The sequence below is a fragment of the Panthera uncia genome (genome assembly GCF_023721935.1).
Source record: "Panthera uncia isolate 11264 chromosome D3 unlocalized genomic scaffold, Puncia_PCG_1.0 HiC_scaffold_8, whole genome shotgun sequence".
NCBI classification, from domain to species: Eukaryota; Metazoa; Chordata; class Mammalia; order Carnivora; family Felidae; genus Panthera; species Panthera uncia.
In genome coordinates this window covers 24,505,564-24,531,021 of record NW_026057586.1, presented here as the reverse complement: position 1 = coordinate 24,531,021, position 25,458 = coordinate 24,505,564, and the positions used below count along the sequence as shown (strand labels likewise).

The 25,458-nt window shown below is 49.6% G+C and overlaps 1 protein-coding gene across 1 annotated transcript in view; it reads right to left on the bottom strand.

Moving 5' to 3' along the window:
* Window positions 1-25,458, bottom strand: part of MYO5B (myosin VB) — a 341,711-nt gene that overhangs the window by 59,122 nt on the left and 257,131 nt on the right. Inside the window, exons 18-21 of the mRNA XM_049620078.1 lie at window positions 15,720-15,831; window positions 11,443-11,654; window positions 9,443-9,599; window positions 7,359-7,598 (exon numbers count right to left, since the gene is read on the bottom strand). Of these exons, the coding sequence (XP_049476035.1) occupies window positions 7,359-7,598; window positions 9,443-9,599; window positions 11,443-11,654; window positions 15,720-15,831 (721 nt within the window). The remainder of the gene's footprint in view (window positions 1-7,358; window positions 7,599-9,442; window positions 9,600-11,442; window positions 11,655-15,719; window positions 15,832-25,458) is intronic.

The window sequence follows — 25,458 nt, the reverse complement described above, 5'->3', positions numbered from 1 at the left end:
AAAAAAAAAAAAAAAAAAAAAAAAAAGGAACTTCCAAGGTGGAATTAAATCTCACAATCACTGCATACTTGAGTGCTTTCCCAGCATCCCCCCTGACAGAACCCTATTGTGAACCCAGGAGAAATACAGGAACAGAAAAAACACCAAAGCTGACATTCAAGAAGTGTTTTTGAGCGAGGGCAGAGCTGGAAGCTGGCTGACAGCAGTTAGCCTTCTACGTTTAGCTGGACAGACCTTGCAGCCAATTTTAAGTTGTGGGAACAACGTAGCTGGCTTCCTGGATCTGCAGCCTTTGCTTTTCAGGTTTTCTTGCTCTTTTACACAGGGCCCTCCTGCCCTTGGACTTGCTGGCACAAAGAGTTGCAACCTAATCGCCAGCTCAGAGACAAAGGACCCCTTCAGTATCCCCTCCTCCAAGGAGGCCCTTTACAGGGCCCCGGGGTCCCTCTCACCATCTGTCACCTCACCCTGTAAGACTCTGACTCCACAGACTGATGCCCTGGCAGATTCTGTCCATGCTGTGCCCCTGCAGACTGGGCACCCAAGTGAACAACAGGAAAGTGAGAAACATCCCCCCAGGTGCCTGGTACAGGTTTGCAAGGGCACTACAGAAGGGCTCACACAGAGGAAACACGGGGGACCTAGGGCCAATGTCAACTGCTCGTGTCAACATGGGCAAAAACTGGTGCTGCAGGACTTGAGAGCACCCGCTGAAAGGGGTCTGTGGGGAAAGTGAAGTAAGGCTCTCCAAGCAACCAACAGCCACTGATTATTCTTCATTGCTATTCTCTGTGGGAGCTCCAAGTAGACCAGAGCTGTTGGTTAAAATACCAATAAACTGGGGCATCAGGAATCAACTACTAATTCACATCAGAAATTAAGCTTCACGGAAAGCCGAAGAATGGCCATTGGGCCCAGTGCACGATGCCATTCGTGCTGTGGGACCTCAAGCCTGGGACCTGCTGTTGGTGTCCAAGTAGAACATGTCCTGTTTTCATGTCACAGAAAGAGACTCTCCTGCAGTCCAGGGAAATCCTCCGGTTACAATAGGAAATGCCCTTATGTCTGGTCTGGCAGCCAGCGCTGCTTGAAGTAATCATGAGAAATCCAGTTAGGTGTCATCCATTTAGAAAACTCAATCCTGCCTGTACCTCCCCCTGCCCTGGTCTGAGTCCCCTGCCTGGAGCCTGAAAGGTCTCTGCACAAGGGGAGTGGACTCAGGGAGGGAGTGTGTGGTGGGTTAGCCATGTCCACTCTTCTCCACTCCAGACTGGCAGTTAGGTTCAGCCCAACGGTCACCCCCAGATGGTATAGCTGGCTCAGATCATCATGGGAGTGGAGCAGAGGACTGGGCTCTAGGGGTTTCTGACTGGAGTTAGTGTGGAGTATGGAAGAAGGCACAAAATATGGTGGTGGTGGCAAGGGGCACAGGTACCTCCCACCCCTCTGTAGACTCTCAGGGAGAACTATGTTCTGCAGATGACAGCATCCTGCCACAGACACAGAGGACACCCTAGCACCCTCATGCAAAGATAACGTGACTCTCCAGGAGGTCGACTCTTCGTGGATGCTAACATCCAGGTGGACATGGGACTCGGGGAAGTCAGGATGTTAAGAGTGGATGGAGGCAGACAGACTTGTGTTCAGATCTCAGCTCTATCCCTGATCAGCTGCATACATCCGATCAGATCACTCGACTTCTCTGTGCCCCAGTTTCCTCATATGTGGAAGGGGGACAATGGTAAGCCCTTCCTTGGAGTTTCATCAAGATTCAGGGATATCCTGGTGCCTGACACACGGTAAGTGCCCCATAAACGGGAGCTGTCTTCTTTGCTCAGTCTGAACTCTTGGCTGATCACCTGAGGTGGTGGGGAGATTCCTAAGAGCAGCACCTGGGCACCTCCCTAGGTCATCAGCAGCATCCAAAAATCATTGCTGGGGACTTACTACAGCTGCACATTTTGTGCTCTGCAGGCATGATTTCAGAAAGGAAGACCCCAGAAGGACCCAGCAGTTTCCCATCTTATCCTCATGCCATGAGGTCCATATCAGGTGCCCATGGCTGTGCAGCCAAGCTTGACACGGGGTATGTATGGGTGGAAGGTGGGGACTTGCTCCCCCATAGACCCCAGAAACCCTCCTTACAATGGCGGCTAAGCTCCTCAGAGCTGCCTTTGTCAGTAGGACCTGGAGAGCTGGCCCACTCTGTCCTGCCCCAGTGAAGGCCCTTTCCTAATACCAGAATCTGGGGATTTCCAGACAGACCCCTATTCTCCTTGGGTTCCTCAGATATCCTGAGAGGATGCTCACCCTGCCCCTACTACTGAAGGGCACAGATCTGTCCTCAACTGCCAACAAGGAACCTGTTTGGGAAGGTAACTTGAGACTCTCCTATTTGTTACTTTTTCAAAAGCTTTTTTTCCCTCTCAAAGGTCTGCTTGGCAAGATTTTTTAGGCTTGAAGTATTACCCCACCTGAGGGATATTGGCATTCAACCTGTTCCTCTAGTCCATGATCCCAAGACCTGTGCTGACCTCTACAGAACTTTTGTATAAACCAGAAAGGGCACCACCTCCAGGGAGGAAGGAGGTCCACAGAGCTGCGTCTCTGCATGGACACAGCTGCAGGGGTGCACAGATTCCACAGGGCAGCAATGCTCCAGGGCTCACAGTCAGATGAGCAGAGCATAGGATGGTCTTCAGCCCTATTTGTCCCCATAGCCAACTATCCTTGTGCAGTGAACAACCTGCCGAACTGTATGGGAGAGGCTTCAAGTAGTTCCCAATTAATGGTCTACAGACCCCTGGGGAAGGAGGTGAGGAAATCATTGCAAGACTATCTGCATCATGAAAAATAACATGTTTCACATGTGCTACCAGCACTCATTGGGTGCTTACTATGGGGCAGGCACTGTACTACATAATTCACATATACTAACTCCATCCAATTCTCAAAATCCTATGTAGTGAGACTGATTCATATCCCCATTTCAGTTAAGGACACTGAGGCACTGGAGGCCAGAAAACTGTGAATTATGCTATTTCTCAAACGTACTTGGATGCTCTTGTGAATCATAAAATAACTAATTTAACGTATCTACTGAGTGTATACTAAATATACTGAACCAGTCTGATTTAAAAGGCTACTAACTGAATCCATATGATTCTATCATATTTTTTCAGATAAAACATTTAAATACAGCATTGTACTCCTAAAGGTCTAAAACTTGACCCTCATTATAAAAGAAAAATTGTAGGTTCAAATGGCCTACTCACTCTACATGTTGTATCTGAATAAAGCCAGAATTGTAGACAGCCAAGTTCATAGGCTACATCATTTTGGCTAAAAAATGTCACAGCACAGGCCTGCATCAGGGACAGTGTAAGAAACGGCCCCAGGAACTGTTACTGTATTTACTGTTTAAAGATATTCTGAAGTAGCAGTTTCTGAGATCACAGATTACAAAAACCCACAGGAAAAAGTTTCAGTACAAGGGACAGCTCCAATCCTCTTCCAGCAGTTTTTCTCTTAAACTCTCAAATGATCCTATTTCCTTCTTTCTGTTTGCTTGGGAACTTGGTGCCAATTTTGTGTCTTGTCACTTTAGTTGGGTGCACGAAACCTTAGCCATGAATTTTGGCACTAACCTTACCCTCGTGTTATCCTTCAATTTCCTCCTTTGCTGACTCCTTGACACTGGGAATACTTTTAAAACAAAACAAAAAAACTCCACCAGGTAATCTTACAGTGCAGCCTGGAGTTGGGAACCACTACTTTAGCCACATCATAGTATCGGTTAATTTTTGAGCTAGAGGTTACTTTACTTTAGAAATCTTAGGCCAATCTCCACTTACAGATTCAGCCGTAATCCCAAGCTGTCAACTCTGGTACAAGTGTAACTGAGACAGAACTCAGGCCCCCATCCAGCTAGGATTTTGTCCACTACCCCATGCTGCTCTGAAAAATACCTTGGGACGTCTTTGCCTGTCCTCTCCTTCTGGCTTAAGAACCTCGTGTGTCAGGAGAGCAGTGACCAGAGTTGTCTCTGGGCATTACACAAAGAACAGAAAGACAATTTCAAATGGCCAGCCCCATCTGCCAAGAGACTTCAATAAACAAGTATCTCTGAAGACCTGGTACCAAGATTATGCTGATGCCTCCTTCTCACGAAAGAATGTCAAGCATGTTTGATACCGGGTCACACATCCCACTGTAGAAGACCAACTGGTCCAAGGACAATGCCATCTATATGTGAATGAACCCAAAACAAAGCTAAGAGTCCTCCTTGGATTGAGGAATTCTCTTAAGTCAAAAGAATCTCCTAATGTGCAGATATCCTATAATTTGGTTGGGGACAGAACCTTCTCTGGAGCCAGACTGCCAAATTTTTCAATCCTAGTCATGCTACTTACTAGTGTGTGACCTTGGGCAGGCTGCTTAGCCTCTGTGCCTCAGTTTAAAGCGGGGATGAGATTATCTCACAGGGTCCTGGTGAGGATTACATAAATTAATACAGGAGAATGTGCCTGGTACATAGTTGGGCAATGCAGGGAGGGGTACCAGGAAGCAGGATCTAATCCACCCCTTTTGCCTCTTCTGATCACCCTCTGCACATAGGGCAGCCTGCCCAGGGTGGATAGCACCTGCCACCACTCACAGATGTTTGCCAAGCAGGAAGCTTAAGGCAAAAAGCTCTTTTTAAAAATAGGCCTTTTAAATCTGCTTCTCTTTGATGTTCCAGCACGTGGGTTGTAAAATATCAGATTTATTTTTAACCTCACCAGTTAACTTCAGAAATCAGCAACGCCAATGCAGGGCCCTGGGGCTGGAAACCGAGGGCTGCAGTGACTGGGCAGTACACAGGGCTCCTGGCAGGGTGGCCAACAAAGCCACTCGTCTGACTACACTTTACTCAGAAGGTTAATTGGCAAATTTTAACTATGCAAATGTCTTTTGTGGTCAGTGATCAACAGCCAGAACAACAACAGTGACAATAACAAAACCTGGGCCCCTCCCTGTACTTGAGTTTTTCAAATGGCCAATCCTTTCCAGTCCTATCCTTCTGGGCAGATGTGCCTTCAACCACGACTGGGCATTATCACTGCAGGCCGACCAAGGGCAGGTACCTAGTGTCCTCCACCCTGCACTTCAACTTGCTGTATTGCTAAGTACTCAAGCAAAACAGACACCCTGTTGAACTCACATCAGAACATAAACATCCAGGACAACAGCTTCTTCTTGAGAAGACTGGTCTTTGCAAGAGCAGAGAAGCAGGGACATTTTACTACCGTCAAAACAATACTTCTGGGCTGCTGTTTGGGGTAGGTGGTTTAAGTATAAAATGGCTTATTTTCTTGCCCTATTGGGGTCTTGTGAAGCTTAAAAAACGCCCAGCCTAGAATAGATGCAATACAAGGGAGTGACCTCCAGGGCAGTGCCTGGTGACTCCAACTCGGATTCTCTCTCAACACTGCACAAACACACTGTGGCATTCTTTGTGTTCTTCTCCCTCCCTTTCCCCTGTCCTTTCTCAGGAGGTGATTGAAACCCTCCAGGCCACTGCAGGAGCCTGCTCCTATGGTCATCTTACTACCCTGCATGAGGCAAACTAACTGTGAGCCTGCTTTCAATGCTGGGAACCTATGTTAGCAAGGACAATACACAGGGAAGGGCTAACAGTTTAGTGATATTTGTGGTTAAGAAAACTAGCATCATCCTTATTATGGCTGTGGGATCAGACAGATCGGGCTGGAACGCTGGTTCTAGAACTTTCTAATTCTGTGACCTCAGCAAGGTACTTGATGTCCCTGATCCACAATTTCCTCATCTGTAAAATGACTTCACAAAGTTGCTATAGGATCAAATGAGAGTGAACATAAAACACTGATCACAGGGCATGGCATGTGGGAGTGCATAGGAAATCATCAGGGTAGTGGAGGCTGTTGGCCACGCTACCTTAATATTGTTCCCTTGCAATACAGCATCCATGTGTGTCAAAGTCATCCTCTGCTCACCAAGCCAAACAAAGCACCAGAAACCGTCAAGCACCAAGTAAAGTTCCAAAGAGGAGAATGAAGAAGATTGGCCACTGGAGCCACCAAAAAAGTGGGTGTATGGGAGTGTGTGCACGCGTGCCTGCCTCATCTTTCCGACCTGGTGGGGGGTGTCGAGCATCCTGGGCTTGTTTTGGATTCCTTGCAGTGCCCTGCACAATACCCCACACACCCATAGAGACCTGACCAATGACTTGTGACTTGTGGGACTGGTTGAGAAGGTGGTTAGGGTAGGAAAAGGAAAAAGCATAAATACAATTGTGGTAACCATTTCCTGGGCTCCCTAGTGCATACCAGATCCTTTGTGCATGTTCACTCACTCTTCTTCCAGCCCTAGAAGCCCCATTTTATGGATAAGAAAACTGAGGCGTGGAGGGATCAGGTCACTTGGTTTCTAAGCAGCAGAGTTGAATGTGAACTGGATTCTTTTGGATTCCAAAGCATGTGTTTTTCCCACCACACAACGCAACAGAGGCCAAAGAGCAAAGTGGTAAAGAACATGGGCTCCAGAGCCAGAGCAGTGGGGTTCAAATCATGGCCTTCCAAGGTCACCTGTGTGACCTTCACCTGTCAAGAATGGAGGATGATGCTATTCACCTTATGGGGCTGTTGTGAGGGTTAAACAAGTTCATACAAAGCACCAGGACAGAGCCTGGCAGGCAGCGAAACCTCCCCATCAACATCGGCTAAGATGACTACCCCAGGCAGCCTCTACAAGGGCAGGAGACCATGATTTTGACTACTGTAGTAACAAATTACCATAAAGTTACCAATACAAATCTATTACCTTATGGTTCTGGAGGTCAGAAGCCTAAAAGGGGTCAGAGCAGGGCTGTGTTCCTCCTGGAGGCTCCAGTGGGGAATCCATGTTACTGCCTTTTCTAGTTCCTGGAGGCTGCCTGCATCCTGGGCTCATGGCCCTGCCTCACTCCAACCTCTGTCACCACATCCTTTCTGAATCTGACCCTCTTGCCTCCCTCTTGCGAGGACCCTTGTGAATATGCTGGGCCCACTCAAATAATCCAGGCTTGTCTCCCCATCCCAAGACCCTTAATTACATCTGCAAAGTCCCATTTGCCGTGTGAGGTCCCATATTCACAGGCCCTGGGAATTAGGATGCAAACATCTTTGGGGGCCCTATTCTGTCTGCCATAGTCAGTAGACGTTCCTGCCGAGTGATCTTCTCGGGATGTCTGTGCTCCCTCAGGTCTCTGACACAAGCAGTTCCCCTGAGGATTTCTCTCAAAGGCCCCCCTGGTGCCTCCCACAGCCCCCAACCCCTGGCAGGGAGCTCCTGATGCTGACCTGGTCATCAATCTTCCGCTGCAGCTGGACCACCTTGTTCTCCATGCCCACGTTGAGACGTTTCAGGTGCTCTGCTGAGCGGGCCTCGATCTTGAGGGCCTTCAGCTCCTGCTTGGCCTTAAGCATGCGGAAGGCACACTGGATGACGATGGCCGCGCCCCGCAGCCGCTGAAAGCGCCTACGTGCCACCCAACCCCGCACGTGCTTCTGGAGGATGGTGGCCTTGTGCTCCATGAGGACCTGGTGGGGACAAGCACACACCTGGTGGGTTTGCATTGCAGGACAGGAACGAGGGACGCTCACACACTGCCTGGAGGAAGGGAGAGTCAAGACTGGCCTAGTTTTAGGAGATGCAGAGAGGACATGCCTAACAAAGTTTTGGTGGCCATTTGTTTCATGAACAAGTTTTAACTAAGTTCTGCAGCAGCCTATCTACCTGCAGAGAGCCAGCTGTTAAACTCTTGTTTTTAGTAGTTTGTTTTACTTTGTTTTATTGGTTAGGGAACCACAGCATAAAAACCTCCCAAGTTGGAGGGACCTGAAGATAAACCCTGCTGGCATCTTCCCACTCAACAGATTCAGCTCCCCTCCCTGGTGATGGGGAGCCCGGGGGATGAGATTCTCTAGTCAGAGTCCATGATGAGCCAATGACTTATAGGTACAAATATGGCTTGTAATTCACTTTCCTTTTTCTATCAAGTTACCAACCACTCAGAAAACGAGATCCTCAATGTGTCTACCCTAAGGCCTTGCAAAAGAAGTATTTGTGGGATAAATGAATAAATGAGCAAATAAGCCCAGTATCACAGCTCTAAGATAGAGCTGGGTTCAAGCCTAGTGCCTCCCAAAGTCATGTGCCCCTTCCCTGAGGACATCACACAGATGTCACTGATCTCCCAGGAACGTTCACACAACGACCTCCCACTGACTTGGGTTTCCCCATCTTACATCACTCAGTGCCACCCTGGTGTATGATCACATTTGATTTTTCACGGTCACTTCAGTGTTTTATTAGAAAATCAGACCTTCTCGAACATAAAAGAGAAAAATGTTCTCTTCATGAAAAAAGAATATTTTAGACCTTTCCTTCCAATCTGTCCTTCATCCTAGCTTTGGGCTTCAGCTGTATCGGAGTGATATGCTGGAATGGCTGTGTCCTGACTCAAGGCTACTGGGTAACTCGGCTTCGCTGGAATAATGGCCTGGCAGGGAGGTCGGGGTCCCGTTGCCCTGACCTTACCTTGCTGGGCTTCAGAGTCCTAACCCACTAAATGAAGCGGTGAGACCTGATGATACCTCATATTGCCCTCTGCTCTCAAGTCTGAGCGAGCCCAAGACAGGTCACCAGGCTCTGCCACTGGCTGACCAAGTGCCCTTTGGGCAGGGGACAGCGTCCCCGAGCATCTCAGCTGTCAAAGGAGTATGACGACACGCACCCATCCAACCTATGATGGTTACTCTCGCATGTGGACTTGCCAGGCCTCACGGTGCCCAGATTAAACACTGCTTCTGGTGCGTCTGAGGGCGTTTCTACAGTAGATGAGCATCTGACTGTCCTCCCTGCAATGTGGGAGGGCATCATCCCTAAGGGCTCAAAGAGAACAAAAGGCAGAGGGAAGGGGAATTCGCCCCCTTCCTCCTGCCTCACTGCTTGAGTTAGGACATCATTTTCTCCTGCACTGGGACTGGGATTTACACTATTGGCTCCTCTGGTTCTTAGGCCTTCAGACGTGGACTGATTTACACCCCTGGCTTTCCTGGGCCTCCAGCTTATAGATGGTAGATTATGGGACTTCCCAGCATCCATAACCATGTGGACGATTTCCTGAGAGTCCCCATATTTGTATACACACACGCGCGTTCCGTTTCTCTGGAAGACTCTAATATACTATACTTTGTGGGACTTTGAAAGGACTCAGTGGGAGCAAAGGTGTCAAATCACTTAGCAGAACGTTAGGAGCACACCCACAATGTTCGTGGTGGTGACAATCCATTTGCTGCTGCTTTGACTCCCAGTCTGCAGCCCCTGAGTCCCCGGGGCAGGGCTGGCGGCGGGGGCGGGGGGGGGGGGAGTGGCTACACACCTGCTGGTACATTCTCCGCACGAACATGCCCCGAGTGAAGGCCTGGATGGTGACGGTGGCCCTGTGGACCCTCTGGTAGGCCAGGCGGGCCCTCCGCATGCGGTACTGCTTCTGGAGCATGATGGCTGCTCGCGTCCTCCGCAGATGCTCGGCCAGCCTGGGGAGGGAGAGCGCAGGCGGGCCCTGCTGACGGAGGCCTGGGAGCCGTGTGTGAACGCAAGCCATGTGCTTGGATGCCCCAGGCTGAGCCCATGTTGATCACGCTCACAGAACACAGCAACGCCACGGGTACCTGGAGCTCAGGCCCTGAATGGCAGCATGAGCATCTTCCGTGTTGTCTAAGAGGTCTTCCCAAAAGTTTAAAGCTCAGTCTGAGCCTCCCAAGCCCTGCTCACTCCCCCTCCCGTGAACCCCTCACACCAACCTGGGCAGTCCCCACTGACACCATGTTTATGCTTCTGTCGGTCTCCGGTACCTCACTCAGCTTGGAGATGCCAACAGCCAGCTCTCAATCATGCCCCCCATATCTAGCAAGGGCCAGGCCTGTAGGTGCTCAGTATATATTTGCTGAATGAATAAAACCTTCACAGGCCTGCACCCTATCTCCCTGCTCTTTCCGTCTGGGACGCACGACGCATGGACATCTCTACTTTCCTGTTTCGCTTCTCCATTCCCCACCACACCCCCCAAGTAAGACAAAGTTAGTCTGACACTTCTTATCCTTCAGGGCTTTGTTTGATGCCAGGTGCATAGTAAGTGTTCAGAAACTCAGAATATTAAAAGTTAGAAAGGCTCTCAGAAGTCCTCTAGCAGAGCCCGGGAGGCAGAGGGAACTTCCCCACCAGCCCCACCCCGCGTGAAGGGAGTCTGGTTCGACAGTCTAACTCTTTGTAGGTACTTTCTCCCTATGTGGGCCCTGCATGTCCCCCGGGGCACGAACTCCCACAGGGAGAACACAGGCCAACTCTGTTTTAGGTTCTCCCTGTCCTCTGGGTAAGACAGAGTTGCACACACAGGGGCACTCAGCAATGACTTGGCTTACGGGCACAGACTGCTGACAATTACTTAGCGTTGGTGCTACTGACAACTTTCTATTTCTATAGCTTTTGTTCCAGAGATCATCTCTCGGTGATTCAGAGGTGATCAGTGGCATTCGTCATCTCTGGTTAAGCCCGGGGAAACAGCCTACAGCAAGGATGTGAAGGCCAGCATGAGCAATCTCGAACTTTCGGATACAAAGGATGCCTGATCTGGCTTGTAACTCAGGGGCTTTTTTTTCCTTTTAATGTTCCAGCAGAAGTGACTGAACAGCCACTTGTCAAAGTTTGACTTCCAAATGCAAGACTTCATGGAATAAGGAAATCCCTACATCGTGAGCCCGTGGATCTAGAACGAGGTGTGGGTCTCGCGGGAGGCCGTGTCCCACGTGCCCTCTCGGTGGAGAGGCTCACACTGCTTTGGTGCCTTATCGACCCAACGAGACCAGGTGGGAGGGAAAGTAGTTTGGGCTACATGGTGCTGGGCTGCTCTGCCCCTGCATAGCCACCTGTGGCTAAAGTCATACCCTCATACTGGCTCCATGCAATGAATCTACCTAAGGACCTTCCAGGATCTTTCCAGCTCTCATTCCCAAACTCCCGGGGGAATTGGAAAATGGTGCTGTAAAATAAAGAAGCTTAGTGGAAGGGGTGAAGGCTGAATTGGTCTTTTTTTCTAAAAGAAGATTACTTTGGGATTTAGGCAAAGGGAAAATAGTGGTTTTGTGGCACACAGGGCCCATCCTAGATTAGTACTGGTGGGATGGGGACAGACTGGGAGAACCAGGAGACTTGGAGCTAGACTTACTCCCTCGGGTGAGAAGGGCGCAGGAGACACGTACCCAGTTCCTGAGAGAAAGCTGGGTGCAGAAAGAACCACTCTAATCAGGCTGAGGGAGGCCAACCAACCAAGCCCCCCTCCCCCGCGACCTGACACACCAGATGTGCCCCAGTTTGTCTCACCTGCGGGCCAGGAGCCCTCGGCAATACCGCTGCAGAGTTAAGGTAGTGGCCTTCAGCCTGCGGTATTTCACCTTCTGCAGCCAGCCCCGGACAGTTTTCTGGATCATGATCGTGGCTGCCCGGAACTTGTCAGCCCGAAGCTTCTCCAGGTAAGCCACCTGGCCTGCCCGGAAAAAGATCTTGGTGCGGCCAAACTGGAACTTGTCGGGATCCTTTACAAAGCAGGGAGGGGAGCATCAGTGAGGTAACATACCCTACCATCCAGTTCTTCCATGCAGCGTTCCCTGGTCAAAGCTTGGATACCCCTGCTCCTGAGACACAACCCAACTCTCAGCATTCACTGAACAGACACTAAGTCCCTACTATTAGACATGGGGTTATGGTGTCCAGGCCACAACACTGAACAAGATGCCTGCCGTCAGGCAACTGACATCATGGTGAGAGGAGAAAGGCAAGCAAACCAAGGCAAGGTTTTCAGGCAATGAAGATTCTGAAGACAGTAAAACTTGGGATTTAAGCGTGGGATGGGGATGCTTAAATAGGGTAAATCTAGGAAGGCGTTTTTATGGAGGGAGTATTTGAACAAAAACCTAAATAAACTAAAGGAGGCATCCCCAGGAGAAGAGTAGAACAGATGCAAACGTCCTGTGGTAGCAAAAGCTGGGTATGTTTGAGGAACAGGAAAGTCAAGGAGGGTCAAGTGTGGGGGCAGAAAGAACAAATCACCAAAGGCCCCGCAGGCCACAGTACACAACTGGGATGGGAAGCCCCTGGTGGTGCTCTGAGCAAGGAAATGACCCGCTCAGGTCATTTTACAAAGATTATCCTCAAATGGCCACACCATTGTATGCATAATTTCAGATTGCATATAGCTCTCCAAAGACATTTTATTTGACTTCAGACTAGGTTTTGAGATTTGACACATAATTACTGTCTTAAGTGTATCTAATTAGGTTAATGTTAATTACCTTTCCCTGTGCTCACCCCTGTGGCTAAGGAAAGACGACCCAGCAGTGTGCTTACAGACAAGCTGGGGTAGAGCACTTCATAGTTAACCCGCTGTAACTGAGTGCTCTTCGTAGATAAACTCCTATCTAATTTTGTTCATCGGCACGAAGACCATAAGGAAGAAGTAATGAGCCAAGGTCTAAGAAAAACACACACATGATAGAATGTCTCAGGTTGACAAATGGCTCTGAAATAATGCTGAATCACCACGTTTTACGGGTTCCTCACACAGGCAAGATGGAACTGCCTAAGCTGGGACACAGCGTCCAGCTGGACGGTCGCCGACTGTCCCCGTTCACAGCCAGGCCGAAGGCGAAGCTGGGAGAGGTTAGGTCTGGGCCTGGTCCTCAACCCTGCCTCTGTTCAGGGCCATGTACCCAGTGGGCCCTCAGCACACGCTGGGAGGGATGGGCTGGATGAGGGGAGAAGCCCCCAGGCAGCTGAGGCCCTGCCTTCATCACTGCCCTACTGGCCAGGGCTCCCTCTCAGTGAAGAGGGGCTAGGGAGCAAAAGGTGGGTGGCTCAGCCCTCTCAGTCCAGAAAGAAGCCTGGCAGCTCAGGCTTCAGCAGAGCCAGGGCCTGGGGGTGTCTGCTGCATCCCAGGAACCAGAGCACATATGCTTGTTTCCTCTTCTGGAAAAACCACCAGGAAGGGTATGACTTGGTCTGCAAAGCCACTGTTTTCACAAGGATACTTCTGAAGGTCCCACCTGCTGTAGCCAGTCACCACTAGCCTGATGGCCACTCTCTCCTCAGCCCACGTGTCTGGGGCACGTCCCCTACCTCAGACCTGCTTTCTCTAACCCTCGGAACTTGCTGACGACACCGTTCACATACCAATCAGGGGTAATCTTCTGAGAGCTCCTCTAAGAATCGTAGACTGAGGGGGCAGAACGGAATCTCAGCAATCCACCCCAAGCCACTCCTTTTACCTCACGGATGCCAAGACCAAAGCCTGGCATGCAGGGACTCCCTCTAGGTCTCACTGGAGACATTGAGAGGCAGGACTCCCAGGCCAGCGGTCTCTCACTGCACCACGCCCCCTCTGCAACACCATCTCCTCTCCGCACGCCGTGCACACATATTTCCTTACGCTCCCTGGACTCCCAGCGGACACTTGCTAATATCCTGCTCCCCTGTCACGATCAAGGCTCAGGTCTCTATAATCTGATTCCCTCTGGTGAGGTCTATAATCACACCAGGTACTAGCAGTCCTGGAGGGCAGGGCGCATGTGTTATGCTCTTTTATAAGGCTCACGGTGAGCGACCATTCTAGGTTAGAGTACATGGAAAGGATGCAATACACACTGGTGGGATTAAAGAATAAACAAACTCCAGTAGGGGATGAAGGGCATTCCTAAATCCCTGTAGGAGGAGACAATCACTCATGAACCACCTCATGAAGCTGGCCCCAGCCTCCCTCCCATTAAACTCCCAGCTATTCAGCACCTGTTGCCTGGCCCACATGCCACCGGCTTCTCTCCTCGTCACTGTGTTCTAAAATGCACTGGCACTTGCTTGGTGCTGGCAGGTGCCCTTCTAGGCTAACATGCAGCTTCACCCTAGGTAGCACTGGTGACTAGAAGATGAGGCCCCCCAAAAGGGGAGGGAAACAGGAAATACAATGTCCCCAGATAAGTCTTGAAGCACTGATCCCTATTCTTTCTGCAGAAAGGTTAATTATGCACAGTGACATTAGTCAATGAGACTGGCTCAATGGGCACTGTGATTCAGAGTGGCTGGGGGGTGTTGAGCCGGTCCACCTGTAACACCTTGGGGAACTTTGATTGGCTTTCTATACTTCAGTTTCCTCATCTACAAAATGAGAAGGAGGCTTGCATCCCTCTAAGGCGCCATACGAGGACTAGAAGAGGGATGTGAAGGGTTAAAGTGACTCCTAAGTGCTTCATAACCGTGAGCTATTAGTGGCAGGTGACAGTCGTGACTGCCCCTCCCCCCCGCAAGCTGGGAACCCACGCAGCCACCTGCACAAACTCAGAGCTCCTGTAAGAACCAGTCATGGTGCCAGGGACACAACAACGGGATCCCTAACATTTCAGTGTTCATAGTCCGGTGAAATGACAAACTCTCAACTGCAAGACAAGGGGGTAGGTAAATGCAATAATGGAAGACAGAAACGGAGTGCTGGTGGCCAAAAGAGGACGGGGGTCGCTAACTCCTTCTGGGAGATCAGAACAGGCTTTGCAGACCAGAAGGCATTTTAAGAGCCCAGTCAGGAAGGAGGGTGGAACCTAGGCAGACAAGGGGAAGAGGAAGAAAGTCTTTCAAGCAAAGGAAACAGCACACATTCATACAATTTTCGTTAGGGAATACACTTAGTTCGTTCCAAATGCTCCAGCTGTGATCGGCTCACTGCTTATAAGCAGGGGCTGGGCATTAACACAAAGACTGTCCCCTGCAGTAAAGGATACATGTGTCTGCAACACAGGACACCATGCACCAGGTTTCTGGTCAACAGCAGGCTATTTATTAGTGGCTTACTTTTAGGAAGTCTGAAGTTCTATGTGAATTTTTTTTTTTTTTTTTTAGTTTAGGGGGTGGGGGGGGGGGGGGGGGTGATGCCCTTTACACCTACAATGTGTAAGAGTGAACTGTATTTAAAATTGAAAATTTTTTGATCTAGTTCTCTCCATGACGTTACCTTTCGAAAGGGAAGATGTTTGATGTAATCTAACCCTTTATCAAGACCATTTTTACCATGTCCTCCTAGAATCCCTGAATTCTGTGGAGCTAATATCTAGGATACACCCCTCACAAAGGGCCCCAAAGTAGCTCCAGTCTCAAGGCTCAGGTTTGAGTTCAGGTTGTGTCAATTACATCTGTTGCCTTATTTAAAACAAGCCTTTAGGGGAAGGCCGGAGGTCAGCTGTGCAAGAAGAAGATAGGAAAAGTTCACCTATTTTCCCAAATGCTGACTTCCAAGCTGTGCCTGGGCTAGGTCAGAGCCCCTGGGCAGGTGTGCGGTGTGGGCAGATAATATGGAGCCTCAGGCTTTGGAGAAGCCAGAGCCACAGGCCAGTGGTGGCTTCATCACAAAATGTACAAACATTTTTACTTTTTACACGTGCCGAGACGTGAAAAAAGTCCGCTATATACGTGAAGGGACTTCTCTTTTAAAGTCGCTGATGTTGGAAAATGGACGAGCATGTCAAACAGTTTTAATAAGAAAGATGAAAGACCACAAGGGCTGATCACTCCCCCAATTCCCAAGGCATTCCGGGTAAGCCTCCAGGGGTGCACCAGCTCACCTTGATGAGGCTTTCCAGGACAGATCTGCAGATGGCCTTTTTGTCTGTGTTGGCGAGCTCTCTCTTCTTGACCAGCACCCGATACCGGTTGAAGAAGTCGTGGTAGGCCCACCTGGAGGGAAAGTAGGTGCGTCAGGTGGCATGGCCTGCCTCCCAGCCACAGAAGGGCCGCAGCCATCTCAGTGCCCCATAGGGTCGCTAGTCCCGGCATAAAGCTGTTCTCAGAGCAGTAAAAAACCATTCCTGGACCTACTGTCTTCCTCCAATGTGAGAATTTCAGTATGTGGCTGACTTATACAGTCATGAGTGGAAGAGGGAAAAGGAGGGTTTGGAGGTCTCTCTGGGAGGACTGACCAGAGGCTGGACCACTCACGGGGTTTCTGCCCAAGCACGGAGCTCCCCTTGGCTGCTAGAGGAGGAACCTTGCCTGGGACACAGCTTGGTTTTAAATGTTGGCTTTCTTTCATAAAGTTAGTACTTCTCGTTGAAAACTTTAAGTTTATTTGTTTTGAAAGAGACACAGCATGAGTGGGGGAGAGGGGAGAGAGGGAGACAGAGAATCCCAAGCAGGCTCCACAATCAGTGTAAAGCCCGACACAAGGCTCGAACCATAAAACTGTGAGATCATGACCTGAGCTGAAACCAAGAAGCGGAAGCTTGACTGAGCCACCCAGGCACCCCATTTACATGCAGAAAATATACATCAGCAAATAAAAGTTGGCCTTATCCTAACCCCCAGTGACACTACCACTCACACATTTTGGTATACGTTAGAAGAAATCTTTTAACTTTGACGTTTGTTTTTGAGAGAGAATACGAGCAGAGGAGCAGAGAGAGGGTGACACAGAATCCGAAGGCTCCAGGCTCCGATCTGTCAGCACAGAGCCCGACATGGGGCTTGAACCCACGAACCACGAGATCATGACCTAAGCTGAAGCTAGGTGCTTAACCGACTGAGCCACCCAGGTGCCCCAGAACCATCTTCCTGCCCAAAGCAGACCTCACCTATCATTTGTTTCATTAGAGTAACGTGAGCCCACCATGAGGTATTCAGCAACTCCCAATTAAAAACAAAAGCAAAAAACCCAGAGCACTCGCAATCCCGCCACCTTTTCAGTAATTGTGCTTTGGTTTGTTCTGGAAGGGAATCTTTCAGAAGGCCTCAAGTCTGTCTCTCGGCCTCTGAGGAGATCTCTACTTAAATCTTCCTTCACACAGATGTTCACTCTGACCCTCCTCGCTCCTTCCCTGTTTCCAGCTCACAACCTCCTCATATCACACATTGTTTCTACACAGTTCTACTCTAAGGAGACAGAATTTCCCATCTGAATCCCTCTGCAAGTGAGCTCGGCCATCCGTCCCCATTGGTTCTGTGTCCTCGGCAGAGGCATCCGTCAGCAGCATCAGGGGCTGCCATACAGGCCCTGTCCGCAGGAACACACGCGGTCCTCGTCGCCTGTTTGGAAATCATTTAGGTGCTGCCTCCAGATTGTGCATCTGAGGCCTGGCTGAGTGACTGTCCAGTGAACTCATTCATCTCATTCTCATCTATTACTTGGGGTGGGGGCGCCTAGGTAGCTTGGTTGGCTGAGCATCTGACTCAATTTCAGCTCAGGCCATGATCTCACGGGTTCTTGAGATGGAGCCCCATATTGGGCTCCGTGCTGACGTGGACCCTACTTGGGATTTTTGCTCTCCTCCCTCCCTCCCCAGGGCATGCATGCGTGCTCCCTCTCTCATAATAAATCAACATTAAAAGATATTTACCAAATAAAAATTTTTCAAGAAGTATTATTGAGGAGTAAATGGATTGTACCCCTTTCTCCTGAAGCACATTTGCCTTTAAATGGGGTCCTCCAGAAGTTTCATGAGAAGAACGGAGCACAGTGGAATATTAGGAACTCCCGCTGGGTGGTGAGCAGGGCACGCTTGGCAGTCTGGTCCTTTTGGAGCTCCTCCTTGCGCTCCACAACCATCCGCCAGCGTGGGCCTCCTTCGGATCCCCCTCTCCCTCCCAGGCCATGGTCCTCAGCACCCTGGGAGGCAAAGGGAAATGGAGACCAAGCTCCCTGCCTCTCCACCACGTCCGTCACCTTCCTTGGTTCGGTGGCAGGTGTCTAACAAAGCTACGGGTATCAGAGAGGGTGTCAGCCTAAGAGCAAGTAACAAAAAGCATTCTCCCCTTTACATTTTTTACAGTGTAAAAGTGCTGTTTAGAAGTTCTGCTTTTTATAACTTTTATTGAGATAACTGACATACCATAAAATTTTTAAGTGGACAATAGATTTTAGTATATTTGCAGAGTTGTGCAACCATACCCAATATGGAGTTCCAGAACGTCCTCATAGTCTCCTGCAAAGCTCCCATTCCCATTATCATTCCCCCCCCCCCCCTTCCTTCGGTGGGAGAGCAGAGAGGTGCTAGGAGCCCGAGACCTCTTGTAGGTCTGGGGAAAGGTTCCTGCTGTCCTTATGCCCTTCACTGACTGAGCTCAAGTTGTTTCCTGCCCCTCCAGCTGCAGAGGGGCTGTGAACCAAGCCCACCGACTCCCAGGCCATCTCAAACAGGCAGTTTTTATTTTGGAGAGAGAGCACAAGCAGGGGAGGGGCAGAGAGAGCAGGACAGAGGATCTGAAGCAGGCTCCGTGCCGACAGCAGTGAGCCCGATGTGGGGCTTGAATTCACGAACCGCTAGATCATGACCTAAGCTGAAATCAGACGCTCAATGGTCTGAGCCACCCAGGAGCCCCTAGAACAGGTGGCTTTAAACATGGAAACATGTAAGGCTATCTATCTAGCTAAATACTGCTTCAATTATTCCAGTCATGTACCATAAACGTCAAGAAAACTTCTGAGGTCTGACCGATCTCAATTCTGGAGGCCTAGGACCAGAGCTGGAGCTGATAAGCCACAAATCAGATGTGCGTTTTTGACACATGCAAATGTTACCGGACTTCTGAGCTCTTTCTGCCCCAACCCCCAAGTTTTAAAAACAGGCCTCGCTCTCTGATACTTCCATGTTGGGCAAGATGCAAACAGAATGATGTACACACAGAAAAAGGGCTTTGTGAAGTCTTAAGTCGTCTTCTTCCTCTGCCCGCCCATCAACATGTGCCTCGTCACGCATCTGTTCCTGTCCACAGGGAGATGTGGGCTCTCCTTTGAAGCCATCTCAGCACCTTGTGTGTGACTTTCTGCGGGCACCTCCCCCATCCTGCAATACAGTTATTTGTGTACTCACTCGTCTTCTCTCTCCCTACGAGTTTGCAATTTCTCTGGGGGAATAATCAGAGCAGCATTTAGCTGGGCTAAAAACCTCAAGCGGTTCTAATTTGAAGATCTCTTAACTGCTGACAGTTCCATAACTCAGGGAGGTTACAGGCTCAAGGAAATGACAAGATGGTAGGCAGATGTGACTGCAAAGACACCAAGGCCAGTACGGAACGAGCTGGGAGTACAGAAGCCAAGAAGCCTGCTCTGACACGGACGGGATGTGACCTTAGGCAAGTCACATCCTGGATTCATCCCACATGGATGTCTCCAAACTGGAGAGGACATCAAGTGCCTTGCAAAGTACCTCCCACACTTTGGTGGCCAAGGAGTTCATGCACGTGGACTTAGAAAGCTTCCCAAAAATCTAAGGTCTCTCCCTTCCCACCTAATGCTCTCCCCCTTTTCTTACAAAGGCTTCATTGGATACTGGCACCGGGGTGACACTGATGGGGGAGGAGTGTGCCTGCAGCAGACAGACCATCCGCGGAGAAGGGCTTGGGCAGGTACTCCCTCATGAGCTACCAAAGCGGAACGTGGCCACCATGGGGTCTGGGCACATACAAGTGTCCTTCAGCCAAGGACCCAGAATCAATTGTGGATTCCCTTTTCCGTGCAACTCTGCGCTCTTAAAGTCTTTGCATGAAAGGCTCCCTCACTTGTAGAAGGAAAACTTCCCAAGCGAAGCTAAACAGAATACGTGATTAGTTTTCCAAAAGTAGCGTTTCTTAACAGAACTTCCTGATTTGGTAGGAACATCTGGATGGAGGTTTTTTGTGGTCATGTAAAAATTAGGAAGACCCTCTACAGGACCACAGGGTGTCCAGGATTTCCACTTGAGGTACTCTACCACCACCATGGAATCTCCCTCCCTCAGCGTTTTCACGGAGATGTGGGATACAGAGCTTTATGCCTTCTCCACAAGATAGTTTTTATACGTATGTTAGCTTCTCTGCTAGACTCTGGACACCCTTGGCTGGGTAAGGATACATTTTTAAACTCCTTTGCACCTTTCACGGTATCTTCATACACACTTACGTTTTAAAAGAATAAGTATTTTCCTGACCAATAAAATGGTTGGAATCCCAACATTAAATCTTTTCTCTTTACTAGCATTTCTCCCAAAGGGCACTATTGGCTTTGGGGCAGGACAATCCTTTTGGGCTCAAATGGACACAAAACATCTTCAGACCATCACCTGCTACTCCATTTGCTGAAATATGCAAAAATGTTCCCTTTTACAAAATCTTTATTCTAGAACATACTTCTGGTCTAGAAGACCACCATCTTGAGAACCAACCCTGCCTACCATCTGCCTCTACAGTGTGAGTCCACTGCTTCCATTCCTGCTCTTTCTGCCCTCTTCAGGTGGCCCTGGACAGGTCCTCCCCCACTCACAGCATGGCTGTGTGGCTCATGGGTCTGGATGTACCCTTTAAGCCAATCCCGAGCCCGGCTGCTCTTCCATTTCACATTATTGCTGGTAGAAGAGCTTCCATCCTTAGTCTATTACCAGGCCCCAATAGTGGCCTCAACCCTGGGTTAAACAGAGTCATAGTGGCCTCAGGGACAGAAGTCACATTCATCCCAGCTCTCCCCGGATTTGGACTCACAGGCAAGGGGCCTGGCTGAATGTCCTGGACATCAAGGACATACCCTGTGTGTCCCTGGCCTGCTAGGGAGATGTGTAGATCTGGTAAAGTAGTCACAACTGGGGGTGTGATTGCTCCTGGTAAGAAAGGGGAGATCAGAGGCAGAGGCGAGGCTGGACAGACACTTCCTGGTAACTAGCTCCAAGGCTCAAGACAGCACACGGTAAACACAACTGCTGTGAATGGCAGAGCAAACACAGTAGGGCAATGTTTTGGTTGCCTGAGTTCTCGTCTAGATACTAGATTCAACCATCTACATGTGGGACATTCTAGAGAACATGTCTCCTTGTGAAGCCCTCCACGGATGAATGTGAACAGATGGAGCGGATCCGTCAAAGTGGAAGCACTTTGCACTTCCCTTCTCTTGGATAGATTCCCTCAAGCAAGCCTGGCTGGATTAGACCAACTCTAAGAGTCCCTCCAAGACCACCAGGGTAGGAGGCTCTCTGTCACACGCTCTCTCCAACAGCAGGCCACCAGAAAGAACCCCGGAAGATGGCATGTCAGGTTACCATAGGGCGAAAATGGGGAACCTATTTGCAAGTCTAATTTGACAAACATCTAGCATCTAGAAAATATAAAGGACTCCTACAGCACCAAAGAGACAAACGACCCAATTAAAACATGGGCAAAAAATCTGAACGCATTTCTCCAAAGAGGATATACAAATGGCCAATAAGCACGTGAAAAGACGTTCAACATCAGTAATCATCAGGGAAATACAATCAAAATCATAGTGGGATACCACCTGACACCCCCTAGGATGGCCATAGTAAAACAAACAATAAGTGTTGGCAAGAATGCATAGAAACAGGAAGCCACATCCATTGCTGGTGGAAGTGTAAAATGGTGCAACCACTGTGGAAAATGGTCTGGCAGCTCCTCAACAGGGTAAACCGAGTTGCCATGTGAGCCAGCAATCCCACTCCTAAGTATATAATCAAGAGAAATAAATATATATGTTCACATAAAAATACATACGTGGATGTTCACAACAGTATTATTCACACTTGCCAAGCAGCAGGAATAACCCAAATGTCCATTGACCGATGAGTGGATAAAACATAGGGTATCCTTACGATATGACAGTATTAGGCAACATAGAAGAATAAAGTTCTGGTACATGTTAAAACCTGGATAACACAAAAGGCCACTTATATGCTTCCATTTGTATGAAATGTCCACAGTAGGCAAATTTATAGAAAGGAAAAGTAAGTGGTCGCCAGAGCTAGGAGGAAGGGGAAGAGGTAGTGACCACCAGTGGGAACAGGGTTTCTCCCTGGGGTGAGAAAACATCCACAATTAGTAGTGACAGTTGTACAATTCTGGGAATATAATGAAAACCACTGAAGGATTTTTTTTTCTTGTACATAAATTACATCTCAATTTTAAAAAGTCAACGTGATGAACAAATGAGATGAGGTTTGTTGGGGGGGGCGCTTTGTAAAGTAATACATAACACACGGCATTTGTCATCATTTCAGCACAGGTATTCGTGGAAGGCTCTGAGTGCCAAAGTAGCAGGGTGTTCACCCCCCACTCATACCACCGACAGCCTGGATTTGCTTTCCCCCTTATCCCCACCCTCTGTCCTGGGCCTCCCAGGGGAACACAGGCCGAGACTTAATTCTTCCCCTTTGGCTCTGAGCTGCAGCCAAGATACAAAATGAGGAATGGAAAATGTATTTGGTCCCAGCACTGCCCAGATACAACCCAGCATCCGCAGCTGACCAGTGACCAACACTTGCCTCCAAGGGAGAGTTTCGAGTTAGAGAGCATTCACAAACAAGCTTCCCTGTGGCTGTGATGTGCAGTCCCGGTTGAGAACCATGTGACAGATTGTGTGTGGTCCAAGGAAGGGAGCACAGCTCTCAGGCAAAAGCACCAGAATTAAAGGCTACAAGATCTTGGGACGAAGAACTGTTTCAGTCTGAAATAAGTTCGTTCTTAGTGGGCTTTAAAATTTTTGTTTTGAGAGAGAGCGCGCATGCACGCACATGCATGTGTAAGCAAGGGAGGGGCAGAGAATCTCAAGCAGGCTCCAAACCCAGCGTGGAGCCTGACATGGGGTTCCATCTCCCCACCCTGGGATCATGACCTGAGCCGAAATCAAGAGTTAGACGCTTAACCGACTGAGCCCTTGGTGGGACTTTTAACAGCAAGGCAGGTAACCACGTGGCTGTGTAATCGTGATTAAATGGAAAGGTGAACAAAGCAACTTCTCCAGACTCCGCCTACTTCCAAGGTCCTGTGCGGTTTCATCCACACGGGGCTGAGGGGACAGAGGCTGGCAAGTGAAGTCTTCTCAGAAAGCATCAGTGAGTTCTTCTAAGGTGAACAGGAAATGAATGGAAGACTTAGGAGTTATGTTTTTTAAATATAAACATTGTGTATTCAAGTACCCTCCCCCCTCCAACACACATGTTGTGGTTAAATGGAACTTGCTTCGCAAATCCCGTGGGACACACCACTGCTCTAAACCCCACAGAGGGAGCCAGAGGACGGCACAGGAGCCCGGGGATGGTGGCCAAGCCTCTCGTCCAGACAGGGCATTTATCACGGTGCTTTGTGTACGTAACAGACATATTTCTTTGCCACGGCAGTACATTTCAAATTGAATGATGTATTTTAAGTCAGACTCCCAGAGAGCCATAATTCTCAGAGATAAAAATAGACAAGTATACTAGTGCCCGAGGGTGGGGTGAGGGCGCCCCAGAGAGCCGCCACTGGCCTGCCAACTTGGTGTCCAGGCTCGCGGGGCTTTGGGGGCATAGGACACGTGTTTGTTTCAGAATAGGGCCAAGCGTCCTATGCCCAGGGCATCAGTAGGAAAGGGCTGCCCTCTGCATGGGCTCCCAGGGAAGTGCCCTCTGGGCATTTTATCACGAGTCCCTGTGACCCTGGGCCATGCACAGTCTTCCTCTTTGGCATTTTCCTCTCTGCAAAGTGGCATGTGCCCTTTGGCCATTGAAGTTGGAGACACACAGGAAAACGCTCTAAGTCCTAACTCCCCTCATCAAAGAAGGCAGGGAAGTTTCCTGCGGAAAACAGCTGGGCAAAGTTCTGGTCACCTGATGAGCTAAACCGAGTGAAATCACTTTGCTGTGTTGAGTCTTAACACCAAGGAGGTGAGTTCTTTTGGGGATGACTCCCAATCCACTCAGGTCCCTCTGGGCTCAGGAAGGACTCCCCAGGTCAAGGTAACAACACGACTGCTCAGCTCTACATTCTGAGGTAACACACGCGAGTCCCTGGTACTTCCTTCAAAAGCGTGCCCCTTCATGGGCACGCATGAGCAGTAACACCTCACTTGATCCCCAGACACAGCAGATGCACCTCTCTCCTGGATGAAGCAGGAAGGGAGGTTTTTTTTTTTTTTTTTTTTTTAAGCCCTGAGGTCACTCCAAATGGTTGCCATGATTGGCAGGGGCAGAACAGGGAGGCAAGGGGCGGAGTCAGGAGACTGCAGGTGTGGTAGCTTTGCCCCACAGCCCTCTCCCCAGCCCAAACCACTGCTCCCCCCCCACCCTGGGCCCTATGGCCGGGGAAAGGGGATTCAGCTCTACCTCAACACTAACAAAAGTGCCATAAAACTACGGTGCCTCTTTCCAAAAGGTAATATTTCAAATGGCAGTTCGGGGGGGGAATCCTCTGAGCCTTCAGCAAAATCTGCTAAGACAGCAAAGGTAAGGCAGCATTCTGGATCTAAGCCCAAATGTTTACATCACAGCGTTAAGTAACATTTTTTGTGATACCGGAAAATCCCAGTCTTTCCTTCCTTCCCTAAGCTTTCCACAATACTTGCAATTACGGAAAGGTACAGATGCCCCTCGCGATCACCTCCTAGAAAGAGGTGTGGATCCATTAGAGAGGCAGGGAAAGACACCCATCAGCTGCCCCCTAAGAGGCAAGTCTGCGGGCATCTCAACTTCGAGGCAACTCTGATTGCAGCCAGGTGGAACGAACAGCAGGAGAAGCCGTTTTCCATATGGGTCTCAAGACTTGGAGGCAATGTGCTCTCTCAGCTGCCAAGAAAGGTTGTCTGCATGAGGAGAAAAGCCTGGCTGGCATGCTAAGAATGCAAGATTGAACAGGAAGGACGGATTGAGGACTGACGGGCAGAGAAAGCCTCTTCCCTGATCACTGCGCAGGGGACATTATCGTCCCTTCCGTGCCTGGACACCGCCCTGCTTCCAGGCTGGCAGGATTCTCCCACTCTCCCCCCCCCCCCCCCCCCAGTGCAAAGCCTCCTCACCCTTCAAGGCCCACCTCAAACCTCACCTCCTCCACAAAGCCACATTTCTTCTCCAACTTGCACCTAATTCTATGTTGCTGTTTTAGGTTTTTATCACTTCTCCCAGACCGTGAGCTCCTGACAGGCAGAGGCCGGGACTTAGATCCTTAATCCCCTCCCAGCCATTGGCACAGAGCTAGATGCTCAACAGGGGATAGGACACAGAACAGGTGGCCAGATTAACAAGGAAGGGTGGCATGAAGGCAAGAAAACATTTTCTACAGCAGCTCATGTGAGACCACGGGAGTCAAGTCCTCTCCCCGCTTCCTCTTCCACCTCCTAGAACAGATGATTCTGGGCTTCGGCAGCAAAATCGGGAGTGTGGGTGGCACACCCTGTCGCTCTGATTTCCCAGCGAGGCTGCAAGCAAGTACGGCGGGTGAATCTGAGGTGGCAGAGACGCGCGGGACCTGTGCCTGGAGCGCTGTCTAGAGCTAACCACATCAGACCCAGACTTGTAGCTTCTCCTTGACGTTCTCCAAGAAGAGAGGTCCACACCCCCCGCAGAGCACTTGTTCTGATAG